The 15,767-nt window shown below is 37.2% G+C and overlaps 1 protein-coding gene and 1 pseudogene across 3 annotated transcripts; both read left to right on the forward strand.

The window, feature by feature from the left end:
• Positions 1-9,286: 9,286 nt before the first annotated feature.
• Positions 9,287-13,443, forward strand: LOC148025071 (uncharacterized). Of its 3 annotated transcripts, XM_087694778.1 has the most exons (8): positions 9,287-12,198; positions 12,289-12,366; positions 12,458-12,539; positions 12,648-12,710; positions 12,797-12,859; positions 12,945-13,091; positions 13,157-13,213; positions 13,314-13,443. In XM_087694778.1, exons 3-6 carry the CDS (start codon positions 12,468-12,470, stop codon positions 13,035-13,037), a joined length of 291 nt encoding a protein of 96 aa, XP_087550904.1. In that variant the 5' UTR covers positions 9,287-12,198; positions 12,289-12,366; positions 12,458-12,467; the 3' UTR covers positions 13,038-13,091; positions 13,157-13,213; positions 13,314-13,443. The 3 variants fall into 3 exon arrangements, with proteins under 3 accessions (XP_087550904.1, XP_087550905.1, XP_087550903.1); XM_087694779.1 differs by having other exon boundaries at positions 12,289-12,539; XM_087694777.1 differs by having other exon boundaries at positions 12,797-13,091.
• Positions 13,084-14,882, forward strand: LOC148025072 (germin-like protein subfamily 2 member 4 pseudogene; annotated as a pseudogene).
• The last annotated feature ends 885 nt before the right edge of the window (positions 14,883-15,767 follow it).

The raw sequence follows: 15,767 nt of genomic DNA on the forward strand, positions 1-15,767 counted from the left end.
CTCCAGTTGATCCTCCAGAAGTTCCTCCTCCGCCTCATAATGAAGATGATGAAGTGATAATTGAGGATGATGATTCTCCTCCTCCCCTAGTCATTCAGAGAAAACGCCTCAAGAGGGTGGCTGATTCAATGCATGTTCCTCTAGTTCCAGTGACAATTTCGGCCCAGTCTTGCAGCAGCTTGCCTGCTTTCCTTCAAACGCCAAATCTTTTCAGAGCCCATAGAGATGGGATGCTCGACCTTACTATTCCTTCTGTTCACCACCTGGTAACAGGAGATGCTATTCCATTCCTGTGCAAGGATATCCAGAGTTCTATTAAACTTTCGATGACTGCTTGTATCCAGCAATTATATTCTTCATTTTATGATGAAGTTCAGCAGTCTAAGAAGGAACTAAATAAGACCAATACTGAGTTAGCCTCTGCTTAGGAGAAATTCTCTGACCTTTATACGCAAATGGAACAGCAAACTAAGCTTGTGGATACTCAGAAAGATGAAATCTCTAAGTTGAAAGCTGAGTTGGCAGAAGTTAGGTTTCAAGTGGTTGCTGTAATAGAGGAGAGGGATAAGTTACAGAAGGAGAGTCAAGAGATGAAGGAGGTGATAGCTGCCCAAGCAGAGAAGTTTAAATCCACCACAACTATTTTAGACCAGAGCAATGCTCAAATCCAACAACTCAAAGATCAGTTGGCTCAGTCTCGGTCTAATACATAGAGTCCTGTGCAACCAATTTCTCTTTTATCCCCTGTAGACTTGGCAGCTCTTCAGTGCGATAGGCTACCTTATGTCCCTTATTTCAGGCCAAGGTGGAAAGATTGCAATCTCATATGGATTTGTTATGGTCTTCTTTTGAGTAGTATCAAGAATATGTTCCACCAGATCATTCCTTTTTTGTCCATTATTAACAACAGAAGTTGGCCTTCTATATAAAGCTTTCCACGATGGATTTACCTATTCCAAAGGATGGATGGAGTGGGGCCTGGTCATCATATTTGCTGATAGAAGTTGTGAGGATGGTTTTTGAAGACTTTGTCACTCCAGATACAATGCTTTTGTCCTACATGTATTTGAGGGGTGATTTACTGATTCCAGATGATGAAGATCTGGCTTGGTATGTCGGAGATGTGGTATTGCAAGCTTCTTTGTATGTCCGACATTTGGAGTTGAGGATTGATGAGATGTTCCAAGGATATTCTTCAAAGGTGGTTGAGTGTCCTGAGTTTTCATGGCACACTATGGTTGATTCTGTCATTTTGAATCACAGTCAGGTCAAAGCTTCAGCTCATGCCCAGAACACTAACCAACTGAGGGTGGATCTTTTAGCCTATCTCTCCAATCAACCTCCATTTGATACTTCTTTCTTTGAAGCCTATCACCGTAGATCAGCTTTAGGTCCGTCCTTACCATGTCTAACTTATTATCAACAAATGGCTCATAGGTATGATGCTTATATTTCCCTTTTTCAATCTAACCCAAAAGTCATTTTACCCCTTCTTTTCCAACCTCAAGGATCTCCTCAAATTCCTATCTTTACCCATTGTTCTTTTATTGAAGATTGAGTTTTTCTTCCTCCTGATCCTTGTCCTTCCCCATCCCCTGATATTCTATCAACTTTTCATGCTTATCTTTTAACACCTTTCTTAACAGAATCTCCTCAATTTTCAGCCAATCCATCTTTAATCCATTCTTCATTTTACGATTTTGCCTATCCATCACTTCATCCTCTTTCATTAGTCCCTCTTCCATCTCCTAACACTTCTATTCCTAATCCTCCTCAGTTGGTTAGTGGGTATCCAAGATTTGATCAGAAGATTCTTTGAAGAAGAGGCTGGAGTTCAAATGATTCCCTTACTGGACCTCAAATCAATTGGCCATTGATCCCAAGAGAATGGATAAGTGCTAGTCAGGCTAATCAGAATTATCGAAATTTTGCTCAGCAGTATTCTCAGTCTGCAGATCCTTCTGTGCGCTTAATTGCTCATTTTACTTGGTACCTGGCGTATATGCATAGGCATTCTCATAATGATTCAAAGCCTATTCCAAAGTTGTGCATGAATGTCAATGTGAGCATTGATTCCCAGCAATTGGATGTATTGTACTTTCATACTCTCTGTTTGCCTAGCAGATACCTTGTCCTGTTGGAAATGATGTGCTGCCTTCAGTTTTTTCAGAATCCTCCCAAGACATTTGTAGATGAATCCTTGTCTATGGATCGTTTTCGCAATCACCAATCTTTCAAGAGGGATCATCTTCATTGATACCTTTGCCATGTATGGTGGATGATTTTTAATGATAAATCTCTCTTTTTGGAGGAGTCATTCAGATGGTTGTGTTGTGTGTAGTGTTTGTGTTGTGGGATAATTTATGTGATAAGATGGTGGTGGTTGCCTATTCGATTTGCTTTCGTGCAAGCTACATTTTTGGAGAATTGTGGTGATGGTGTTGCTAGTTGGATAGTTGAAGATGCTGATGCAGCAGAAGAAGAAGAAACCTCTTATATCCTTTACAAGTTTATTGTGAATTCTAGTTTGATAAGAAGTGTTAATGTATAAAGGGTTTTCCTTTCGTTGTATTCTTTATATCAGATACAGGTTATTAGTTGGGGTCGTGGTTGGATGGACTATTTTTGAAGATTTATTGAAGATCAAAGTTGAGCTTTTCAATGAACTTGTATTCCCTTTTTCCTGGGTCGTGAGGAAGATTCCTTATTAAGTGTGGGGATATGTTGAGTGTTGAAATGACCTATTTTTTGGCTGATTTTTGTTGTTTTCGAGAGTTGAATGGTTGATTTTATAAGATGATTGATTGGTTTTGAAGTGTTTTGAGAGTGTTTTGGATAGGTTGGAATGGTTTAATTAAGCTCATGATGTTTATTAGTAGAGATGTGAAGTTCTGTTGATATTTTGATATGTTCTGATTGGTCCTGATTGGTTTTGTTGAGCTTCTGTTTTGTTATGTTTTCTCTCTGTAAGGAGGGATGGAGTATTGATTGATAGGGTTTGAGATTTTTTGAAAGCTTATTGAATAGTTTTTGATGGTTTGGAATGGTTTTGGTATGAGTTATGTGGTTCTGATGCTTTCTGTTGACCTTCTGTAACTCTCTGGTGAGCTTCTAATGAGCTCTGTAGACCTTTTGTATGCTTCTGTATGTGTTCTGATGGATGAGAGTGTAGCTTGGGAAAGTTTTCTAGCCTTGAAAAGAGGTGAATACAAGTGCAAAAGAGCTAAAAGAAGTCAAAGAAGTAGTTGCTGAAGACTCAAGTAAAGACTGGAGTGAAGTGACACTGGTGAGTTACGAAAGGACACTGTAGTGGCTCTGGTGCCTCTTCATATCAGACACACCTCTTGGGAGGGTATCCACGACCTAAGAAGGATTATTGAGAGTGATTATGAGAGATTGTAGTGAGGATATTATGTATTAATGATGGAGAGAGAGAGTCAAAGATAGTCAAATCTATCAAAACTGAGTGATTGTATGTAAGAGATTGAGAGAGAAGACTATGAAGATATTGAATATGAATACTATGTAATGTATTTCCATTCAAAGATGGTGTATTCCTTTGCTTTCTTTGTTATATTGATGGATTTTGTGAAGATGTTGAAGAATATGGTTGATTCTATCAAATCCGTGGGGGATCTACATGATGCTGCATGAAGATTTGTTGTGCCTGGTGTTCTTTTCTTCATTGTGATCGTATAAAACCTAATAAAAAAGCTTGTTGATGTTACAAGATAGATTTTCTTGCAAGAGAATTCCCTTTTCCTTGGTGTTCCTCTTGGGGCTCCACTTTATTTTCAGCATAGCAAGATAAACATAGCATGATATGACTGCAGATTGATGACACAAGGTGGACCACCTTTGCTTTGCCCATTTCCCTCTATTTCTGCATTGTAATCCATTGTTTTTGCTCATCCAAATTTATAAGTTTCATTTCTATGCTTATGATATTACAAGATAAATAGAGGCTCACCATTACTGGACTCATTATAACCAAGAGATTCACCAATGGTTGATACATGACACTCCGAATAAGGACAAACCAAAATTTCCTCTCTAATAAGGACAAACACACAAACAATTTTGCAAAACAAAGTTTCAAAATCCAAACCCGATTTATCTCATCAAAATTGACGATATTGAACTTTGAAGTTTGATGTGACTGGAGAGGTAGAGCCCAGTCCCCAGGGTCGGGTGGCGAGTGAATAGAGAGAGAGAGAGAGAGAGAGAGAGAGAGAGAGAGAGAGAGAGAGAGAGAGAGAGAGAGAGAGAAACTTACAGACTCGGGAGCCCAAGCCGCAGCCTCCAGGGCCTAGGTCATAGCCTCCAAGGCCAAGTGAGAGCGAGAGAGAGAAAGGGGAGCCCAAGCGGCAGTCTTCAAAGCCCAAGCCATAGCAACCAGGGCCAAACAAGTAGGCTGCAATCTTCACGAGCAAGGCCGCAGTCCACCACCATCCAGGGGCGAGCAACCCGCAGTCTTCACGAGCGAGGTTGCAACATCCAAGCTTGTAGCCTGTTAGAGAGAGAGAGAGAGAGAGAGAGAGAGAGAGAGAGAGAGAGAGAGAGAGAGAGAGAGAGAGAGAGAGAGAAGCCCAGTCCAAGGCCATAGGCTCCACTCTCTAGGGCGGAGCGAGTAGGTCGGTTGCCGCAGCCTCTCGGGGAGAGCAAAGGAGAGAGAGAGAGGGGAGCCCAAGCCACAGCTGCAACCTCCATTGTCCAGGGCCAAGAGAGGGAGAGAGAGGAGCCACGCCCCCGCAAACTACAGTCTTCAGGGCCTTAGGGTCAAGCGAGTGAGAGAGAGAGGGTCTTGGGGTCACACCATAGAGTCTTCAGAGCCCTTGCCCCTAGGCCCTTCGGCCTCAAGCGAGAGAGAGAGAGACAATAGACTTGAGAGGTCATTTAGGAAGGTGGGTCCCGAGAGAGACTCCTAACTCCCTCCCTACCCCCTTTAGAGAGCCTTGGGCCTTGGCCAATGTGGCATGTCCACAATCCCTTGAGGCTTGGGCCTTTAGGATTCGAATTTTGGGAATTTAAAGATTTTTGGAAGGTAGGTGCATTATCAATAGTCAAGGTTATTATTTTTGAAGGTGGGTGTACTTGAGGGTCGGTACCGTATCATGACTCATTAACTAATAACTACCATTAATTTTATGTATATTAAATGAAATCAATGAATATTTTCAATTTTGAGGTCTTTAAAATTAAAATTAAAATTTAATATTATTATTAGATTTAAAAATTTTACTTGAAACTTTGAATTGTTGAAGGTCATTCTCATGAAAAGCGTTTTTTTTAAATGTCACATAATTTATTGGCTTTCTAAAGAAGGGTCAAAACCCCTTTGAAAGGTGTTGCAACCTTCAAATTTGAGGGTTGCCTAGATGGCTTCGAAAAAGGGGAGGACGAATATGGGGATGCAAAAGAACGGGATCTTTGCGAGATGAAAAGTCCATGGAAAAGTTGGCATAATAGTTCTCCTCTAGACGAAGTATCATAAGGCGTGTGATGACTGCAGTTTTGATGCAAATGCTTGAAAGGGTCTGCCGGGACGGGATCGCTAGGACCTGGCTGGCGACTAATCATTCCTGGTTATACCAATTCAGCTCTTAGACGGGAACCTCGACTTCTAGTGGGGGCGGACTAGGTCAGGAGGGATAAGGCTTATATAATAGCTGTTAACAGCTAGAAGTGATTCATGCATAACTGCCACAAGGAACTTTCAATCGTTCCCCACATAGGCAATTTGGTGGAATATAGGAAATTCTCCAATATTTCCTATGTAGACAAGTACGTATTCCCCATCTATAACTAGGAAATTGCATTCCTGTCATCTTATAATAGGGAATATAGAGCATTCCCTACATTCCTTTGAAAGTCCCTACATTCCCTACATCTTATAATAGGGAATATAGAGCATTCCCCACATTCCTTTGAAAATCCCTACATAAGGAATTATAAGGATGTGATTAAAGGTACTTTATAGATGTATAACTTATAACAAGCCTACATAGATTTGGAAATCATATATTTTCTATAAGTTGTAGGTCGTCATGTTTATGAGTTTATATATTTGTAACATACGTTTAAATAGTGCACAACATGATTATAAGTCATGTAGCTTTAACCCTATTACTTAATGAAAAGTTACACAGTATGAGAAATTTTCTTTGGAAAATATAGATTATTTAATACAATTCTTACAATCTACCTTGATGCATTTTATTAAATTTGAATCCTTTATTTATTTTTCATTGTAGCTCCTTAATATTGCAACCCTTTTTAATCAACTCGATTAATTTTGTTGGATTTGTAATATTGATGCCCACTTTTGCATTGAGATTTGAAAAAGTAGAGCAAGTTTCATCTTGTGAATATGATTTGATAAACTAGACCAAGTTTGGATCTTGTGCCCAAAAGCTTCATAAATTATTTGACAATTATTCCACATAACTTCCATTTAGAGGGTCCTCTAGTATGAGGTATTCCTATTTATGAAATCAAATAAATGTGTTGATGGTCTAGAATCAAGTTCTCATGCAAAGAGTATGTGGTAAATTCTTATGTAGCACTTACTTTCATAAGTGTAAGTTAATATCTTATTGAAAAATTACTACATTCACTTCACATATGGCTTCTTAAAGTTAGTATCTCATTGAGATGCAGAAAACTTAGTATACAATACTTGTTTTCATTAGGCAATACTACTAAGTATTAATATATCAATTTGTACATCCTAGAATATATATTGATATTATCCCAAATATCAAGTGTAGAAACTCCATTGGATATCTAAAGAGTTATTTAGGGGGTCAAAATAGTTGACAGCTTTAAGATCAAAAGTTGTTTAAAACTAAGGTGAAGATAAACAAAATGCATAGTTTTGTGATGGATAAAACTCTTGATAGTTAACCATGTACTAGTGTGAATATAAACTACTTAAAAATATCCAATTTACTAACAATATTTATCACTAAAGAAGTATAATTAAAAAACTACTAGATTTGCGATTTTAAAAAAAAGCACATGTAAACATTGAACCCAATTTTGAAAATGAGTAGTTTTTTCATGATTTTTTAGGAAATTTCCTTGGGAGAAACATGCAACTTACCCAAAAGATTTGCAACTATGCTAAAAACTCGAGTGTTGCTTGACCTATAGCGGCTGTCTCATCCACTCACCATATTTACACTCAACATCAACTTAGGGGTTGATAGACTTACGTGATAAAACTAGCAACATCAAGTACATGCTCAAGGGGAAACAATCTTCATATCAAACTACAAAGAATCAACTTTCCTATGCCTTAATTTCCCTTTTCCCAATGGTGGAGTACTCTTATAGACATCTCACCTCCCTCAAAATCCCTTTTCAAGTTGTGAGGATATCTGACAAGTGCTACAACCCTAAGCCACCAACATAGATAATTGAACTCTCCTCCATGAAGTAGTCTTAAATCTTTCTATCCAATGAGGATCCTTCTATCAATGAATCTAATGTTATTAGACTCAACTCAAACTCTTGATGATATCTTCCTTTTCTTAGGTTTTGTAAGCATGTAAGAACATTCTCAAGTCAAAACACCTAGAACTAGTAGATTGTTCTTGATTCTCACAATATTCTTCATGCAATCAATCCCTCAAGTAAAGAGTCATCACTCTCTTAATTCAAGATACTAATCTTTCTCTTTTTTAAGAGTTGAACCAAAATAAATTTTGGACATGGCAACAACTCACTAAGCCAACTAGTAGCTAGACATCACCACATGATATATATCACATTTGCCACATGAGGTATAGAGCATTGTATGCATCTCAAGGAAAGGACTATTCATTGTATGATCAAAAGATTGTTCCACATGAAGTCTCAAAGGTACCAAATTTTCTTCATACCTTAGCATTGACCTTTATAATTTAAAAATAAGGTGCACCATATTCCATCACAACAAAACAAAACTCTCACATGTACTTTGTCATCGTATGGAGTAATGTAAGCATTTCCACTTTCAATAAGTTTCCAAAGAAGGCAAGATGAACCATCATAGGCATTATAGAGCTTCAATATCACCCTTATTATAATGAGTACATTAAAATCATTCCAATCTTATGTATGATAGAAGAACACATATTTTAACATTTTTATGATAAAAGATAAAAATGATTTGACTCTTGTAGTAAAAGATTAATGGTCTAACATGCTCTCAAAATAAATGTTATGGACTATAGGTGTTAAGGCTTGAAGTTGATTCTCTCTTCTAGGCTTGAGTCTCAAGGGTTGTCTTCTCTGGTCTCTCACGTGCCTCTTCTTGCATTTCAAACTTGGATGCTCTCTAAGTGGTCCACTCTTCCATGAATACAAGGCAACTCCTCCTCCAAATAATGATAGTTTCCTTCAAACTCATTGCCACTCTTGTAGCTTTATCTTTGCTTCTTTAAACTCGGCTATGCTGCTAAAAAGCTAAGTTTACATATAATACCAAGTAGCATTTCTAGTTACAATGTCCACAAAGAAGGATGACACCATGAATAGATATCAGTCTGCTACTATGACCTGAGCAAGTCAGGCTGCTAGACTAATCGCAATAATAAAAGCTGAGCCAAAAGCTATTGAGCCAAAAGCCAAATTTTTGAGTGATGGCTACCTAAATTTCTTGCATGTATACGTATAATACATCATCGTCCTCTTTGCAACAGTAATACCATAGGAGAGGTCAATCGTAAACAAAATTGGTATGCTTTCATGTAGACTTATGCAAGTTACCTCTTGCTTAAGCGTGATGCACCTCAATTCAATGACACCAAAGGGAATCCCCATGTTCTCTCAAAATTCTTGACATGAGAGAATGTAAAAATGTTAGCTCTTGAGCTTGAAGGGAGCCTAAAGAAATCGGGTCACCGTTCGTGGACCTGGGGTGAATGAAAAGAAACCAAGCCAAATGTGCTTCATGAATTGGACCGAGACTCGTACGCCTCTACGACCATAAACAAGTGAGGGCTCACTTGGTTTTGCAACATCTCAAATACGCAATCATCGATGGTTTATAAGTATGATATTGTGGGACCACAACTTCAAAATAATGAATGTCTTGCAAAATGCTAGCCCTATTTGTAGCCACTCTCCATGTGTATCTATTTTTGCAAGTGTTGCTAGTAGATATTAATTGAAATATCAAAACATTAAACTAGTTAAATGGAGATAAAGGTTTATAATGGAATTTCAAAAACATATTCAAAAGGGCAAGATTCTTGATGTGAATATCAAGTGTTTGGCCATTATGTTGAGAAATAAGTGACATTTGTTCTATGTTAGTGCACAAGGCAGGAATGCCCAGTCAGGAGACCTTCCCCTGTTTTCTCCTCCATCTCCAGTACCTGCCGACTGGTGCTGTTCTCGATGCGATGGACTACGCATGCCCTCCCTTGCTGCTACTCGGATTACATGCTCTCTCTCCAGCTGAAGATCGTTTAAGAGGATGAAGCTCTTCTCCTTTTAGGGCTTCCTCCAGTTGTACTGGGCGGCACACAGATATTGTGATTGTGCTTCGATGCAATGTTTCAGCTTGACATCAATATTTAGGGCTTGATACATGCAAACAGACTGGACATGGTCTACAGACTGACGGCTTTTTGATGCCTCAGTACACAGATCAGAGCATTTATTAGGGCTCAAGTACTAGTGAACAAATCGTATGTGGTGAATAGAGCCTCTCAGGCCAATTGCTTTTTGATATCCCAGTACACAGATCAGAGCATTTTTTAGGGCTCTGGTGCTTGGGCATGGTCAACAGAACCTGTCTGACTTCTCCAAGTAACCATGGATTGTTCATTCCATGAGGAAACGGATGATGACAATAAGGACGATGGAGATCACAATATACTTCAGCTGGAACAGATCGAGTGCTGGGCATTTTCCAGTGCCTCCCGGTATCCTCAGTTTTGGCATTTGGGATGACATGCTGACGGTTCCGTGATCTTGCCAATTCAGATGCTCTCTGGGCTCTAATTTGCAAGCGAGAATGGGGGATCAGTGCCATGGATGCTTGGCTTTTGCCTTGTGATGGCAAGATAGGATGGAAGCGCCTACACAGGCAGATGTTGGCTTTAGGTGCTGTTAGCTGGCATAGATTGTATCAGGGAGATGTCTATGTGGCTGCTCGGGCCTCTATCTCAATGGCTTCTATCTCACAGACAGTGGTGATTTTTGGAGGTGGATATGATGGAGGTAAGTTCAGGGTTTCTGTTACCTCTAAAACCATCTGGTTCATGACTCCATTTATTTCTTGTTTTTCTCAGTCAATGGAAGTAGAGGGGCAATATTTTCTTGGTAGGTATTAGAAAGCTGATAGCAATATGTTGTATTTTTTCTTTGGTGAGATGACTGGCATTTTAGAATATCAGAGAGCTTTATTTCAGTTTCTATTGGTGCACCCTTTTGAGATGCATTCATGCAGGTGTTGTTTGAGTCAGGGAAACTGCAGAAAGGTATTTGCTCCATTGGTTTGGTGGTCTTTGCTAATGTTGTTAATGAAATTACTTAACATGGTTTCAGTCTGATCAACATCACTTAACTACCAAGTGTATGTAACCTGGAATGACTACCTTGGTTCAGTATGCTCTGCTTAATTTGTAGACGATAGTTGCGAAGGACATAGATGATCACTACTTCAAGCTGAGAAGTTATTTTATGGTGTATTATATCCATTATGCTTTTGGAATGTGGGTTGAGGGTCTGACTTCTGGTGTTCTATAGCTTCTGGTGGAGCTTCATCATAACCAATTCAAGTGCTCCACTTGAAATGTGGAACGTATTATGTATAATAATTATCTATTTTAGAGAAGTATAGAAGTAGCAATCATATTTATTTTCACTTGCCACGCTATTGTTAGAATCATCAATGTTTGTATAATTAGACCTAGTGCCACGCTGTTGTTACAATCATCAATGTTTGTATAATTAGACCTAGTGGATCTAGGCTATTATGTGCGAGCTCTAAATAGTTCAATTTAGATTTTGCACTTTCAAAACTTCATCTCTCTAGAAGGATCACAGCCATCATTTGGATTGTGTTTTGTCACACTTTTTGAGCTACACATTTTTTTTTGGCTATGCGTGCTAGTGTTACATTCCTTATTATTCCAGCTGTTGAGTTGTTCCAGCTGATAATGATACATTGTTTCGTTTATATTCTTTCCAGCTGATGAGGGTCTATTTCCAGCTGATGACAAATTGTTTCGTTTATATTCTTTCCTAATGAGCGTCTAAATTCCAGCTGATGACACATTATTTCGTTCTAGCTAATGAGCATCTATATTCTAGTTGATGACAAATTGTTTTATTTATATTCTGTTCATGGGGTCCCACATGTGTTATGTTGTCTATAGAGCGGCGTCACGAACTGTCTCTATAGACCTTGTGTTGTAACATTTTTCTTTAAGTTTTGATGTGACAGATATACAGCTTACATTCCAAGTTCAGTTGAAGGAATTTCTTGGAGATTTTATCTTTTGCAATGATGTCGCTTATCCCTATTTTACATATTGTATATTTAGGAGTGATAAAGCTCTTTTGATGCCTTTGAATAGGTTGTTGTAATTCAGGAGTGATGTAGCTCCTTCTCCGTTGATGTTGTAATTCATGAGTGATGTAGCTCCTTTGATGCCTATGAATAGGCTCTTGTAAGTTCAACTTTGTAATTTTATATTTTGAATATTAATATAATGGTAGGCCTATATAGAGCTGTGGGTTTTTCCCTTGAGTCCCCAAGGGGTTTTTCATCCATAGTAAGGGACCTTTATTTGAGCGGGGGTGTTAGCTATATATATAGTTTGTCTATATATAGGAGTGATATGCATACCATCATATGATGATATCTATCAGCCACCCATGTTGAAATTTAGAGAAGAGGGTAGGCTTTATGGAAAAAAGCTCTTGGCTGAATACTTTAAAAGTCAACACACTATCATGCTCGAAAATTATCATCGAGTACATAGGTGGTTTGAATCCTTAAACCCAGATGATCTACGTTATAAAAATGCGGATAAAGAGTATATCATGAAAATCATATCAGAGAATCACCATGAGATTTTACCATTGAAGTTTATTGGATGTGAGTACATATGGAGAGAGAATGACATATATGACTGGTGGAAGGGTACAAAGCAAGATGAAAGAAAGTATTTGAAGAAAAAAGATCTTTTAAAGAAGGTAAGTTGATTGTTACTTTTTTTAATTAGCTTTCCTAATATTTGAGGTGTAGATTCTTAGTTATTGAACTATTAATCTTATGACATATAGAGAGAATTATCCGCATCTCTTGGAGTGGATGATATAGATAAGCTTCAAAATGTATCAAATGACATAACATCATCAATGGTAAGATGATATGATTTATAAGTTTGATATCATAAGTGTAGGATTGGTTTTTTTTCTCCCATACTCATTTAGGGGTGTCTATTGATGGTAGAGTGAACCATATGTTGCTACTATTGATTCTAATCAACTTGATGTATACATTCCTAGAATGGATGATATTGCGAATGAACAAGGTTTGGAAAATGTATCTTATAATCTTATATGTTTATCGTTTTTGTACTTGATTCCATATATTTTGGAGACATTTGATGTATACACATGATCTTATTTTGTTGATATAGCCTCTTGAAGAAAGTAGCTCCTTTGAAGGACAACAATACAAGCAAACAGATTTATCATTGCAGGTAATGCTTTTAAGCTCATATCTAATAACTTTCTTTGAGAATGTCTCTTATACAGATACTTATACATTAACTTTTATTTCCCATAGATGAATATGTTCGTGGAGGAAGAAAAGAGCTTTGAAGAATTTCAATGTTATACATCCGATGAGGTTCTTTGCTTTATATTAAATTTAAGATTGACCATATGATTCATGTTCTTAACAGTATCTTATCCTTTACATGCTTAAAATGTAGGATGTTGAAAATGAAGATGAGACACTTGATATGAAAAATTGTGCCAGCTTTTCAAAGTTATTGTCACATGGTTTAGACAAAATAATGTACTGAACTAAATGTCAAGAAACTTTGGAACAAAGTATCCATAGTTCAAGCAATGATAAGGTATGTAACTTTTTTTTCTATATAAATATTTTTAATGTGATTACTAATTTTAGTTTTGAATGTAGGCTAATCCAGATGATGACATTAATGAAACATCTCGAAAAAGTCAAAGAAAGAGGAAGGTATTTGATATATGTTTGTGAGAGAACAATAGTGTCATAGTTTAGTGAATAACTAAAGATATAATTTATTACATAACTATTTATTTTACGTGTTGACTAGCCAAGTGAGAAGATGAAAGATCTTTTGCAACAAAGGAGCATGAAACGAGGTACCAATATCAACGAAAAAGAACCAAAGGTGCTAGATGTAAATGTTTATATTTTTGTTTATGTCATACATGAAAAGCATAATCTATTTTTTTAATTTTATTTGAATTAGAAATTTAAAGATCTCCCAAACCAAGGCATTGAGATTAACATTTCAAATTATGCTTAAAGGGTAGCTTTATAGTTTATATATATATATATATATTTTTATTTATGGCTTTTTATATTATAATTACTTTTGAAGTATATTGGTGTGCCTACAATTCATGATATGTACTTTTCTTTAAAGAGTACATGCATGAATCTCAAAAAGATTGAAGCTAGCTTTTGAGTCTTGATTAAGGATACAAAGAAGCCAACAAGTGATGATATGATTAAGGAGATTATTTATTGGCTACTAGGAAATGGCAAAGTTGTATTAAACAAAAATAGCAATGTGCTTAGTCTAGATGATGTGGAAGTTTTAGCATAACTTCTACTTTGAGTTCAGAATTTAATGCTTTTCAACATATTGGAGATTTGAGGGATAACTCAAACATTTATTACTTTGCAACATATTGGAGATTTAAGGGATAAAACAATCAAGATACACATGTTGCTTAATTAGTTTTTAGTTCTATGCTCCTTTAAAAGTATTTTCATTTTTCTTTTGGTTGCTAGAAGTAGATGTTGATGTCTTAATTTGTTTAATCTATTTTGATCATTCGATGTATGTTATTGATCCTTACTTAGAAATGATGACATTCCCTATATAATTTTCTAGTTAAAAATTTATTATGTAATTTCTTGTTTGATATTAGCATGTCTAAGAGTAAGGGCAAAGTAGATAAAGTGATAAGGAAAAAAGAGAATTCCCACGGAATTCCCGAGTTGAAAGTACATATAAGTAGGGAATGTAAAAAATAAGAAAAATGAGAGATTTCCTAGTGAGAGTACCTAGGGAATCACCTCTAGAATTTTTTTCCTATATATAGAATATTTCCTATATAGGAATTATTCCCTACATAAAAAAGTCTTATGTGATTCCCTACTTATTCTCACAAGGAAATGTCCCATTTTCCCTAGTTTTTACTTTCCCCATTTATATATATTTTCAACTAGGGAATTCCATGGGAAATTCTCATTTTTTCCTATATGGGGATCGATTGAAAGTTCCTCGCGCACCGAGGTCCTCTTCCTGGCGGAGGGCACCCTGGTGGTGGGCTTCATCTCCACCAACGCCAACACCCTCTTCCAGCAGACCATCCGGAAGGGCGACCTGTTCGTCTTCCCCCGCGGCCTCATCCACTTCCAGCTCAACCCTAGCAAGGGCGTGCCCGCCCTCGCCATCTCCGCCCTCAACAGCCAGAACCCCGACACATCGCAAGTCGCCCCGGAACTTTTCGCTGCTAACCCTCCTCTCCCGGAGGAGGTTCTGCAGATCACCTTCGGCCTCGGCAACGACAGAGACGGCGATCAGGAGGAGGTGGACCGGCTCAAGAAGAGCGTCGCCACCACCGTCATGCAGCAGCAGCCATATTAGATGATCAATTAAGTATGAGGAAGAAAATACCGATCATTACGATAACACGCTACTGAACACAGTTAGAATATTAGACAGAAACTACTCGCTAGAATAAGACCAACCATTTTGTGTGGATCCTAGCTAAATCAGTCATCAGGATCGTTTTTGTAATACACTAGTGTATAATTTTGACAAGAGTTACCAAGCATATTAAACATACTATATATTCATCGCACCTTGACCTTGAACTATTTTAATTTATGTATCATTGCTACAAAGTATTCATTTCTTGGGGGGGGGGGTCCACTCATGAATATATGTATGTATCATGTAAGTTTAAAATAAAGGGTTTTAATATATATATATATATATATATATATATATATATATACACACACAAAAAAATATCATATAAAAGTGTTAATGATTGAATTTTAAAAGTTATGTTTTATTCAATAAAAATTCATAGATAATAATAATTATAAGTAGGAACACATGTGATATAGAGGTTATATATGCATTGAACTAACTGAGCTATATTACATTATAATTGATAGAATTCATGAACCTTGTGCCAATTGGTGTGGTAGTCCATAATCTATAATCATCATCCATCTCAAAGCTAGATTTGGTGTACTTTCATATGTATGTGGAAGCTTTATCTTAAATGCTACTTGATTTGATACTTTGATAAATGAATTAGAATGACAAAACCAAGTGCAAGGTAATAACGAGGCCAAGTGCAAGGTGTCATCAGTTTACTGATAATTCTTTAACAACTTTGCAAGTAGCCTCATTGGGTCAACACATCCTTGGGATGTGTATGGAACCAAATACCCTTGGGACTTATAATCTATAATCATCTCTATTTTAATCTATAATAATCATCCATCTCATAGCTCG

Source organism: Lygodium microphyllum, chromosome 15 (genome assembly GCF_053477565.2).
Source record: "Lygodium microphyllum isolate KBCC chromosome 15, Lygodium_microphyllum_v1.1.10, whole genome shotgun sequence".
NCBI lineage: Eukaryota > Viridiplantae > Streptophyta > Polypodiopsida > Schizaeales > Lygodiaceae > Lygodium > Lygodium microphyllum.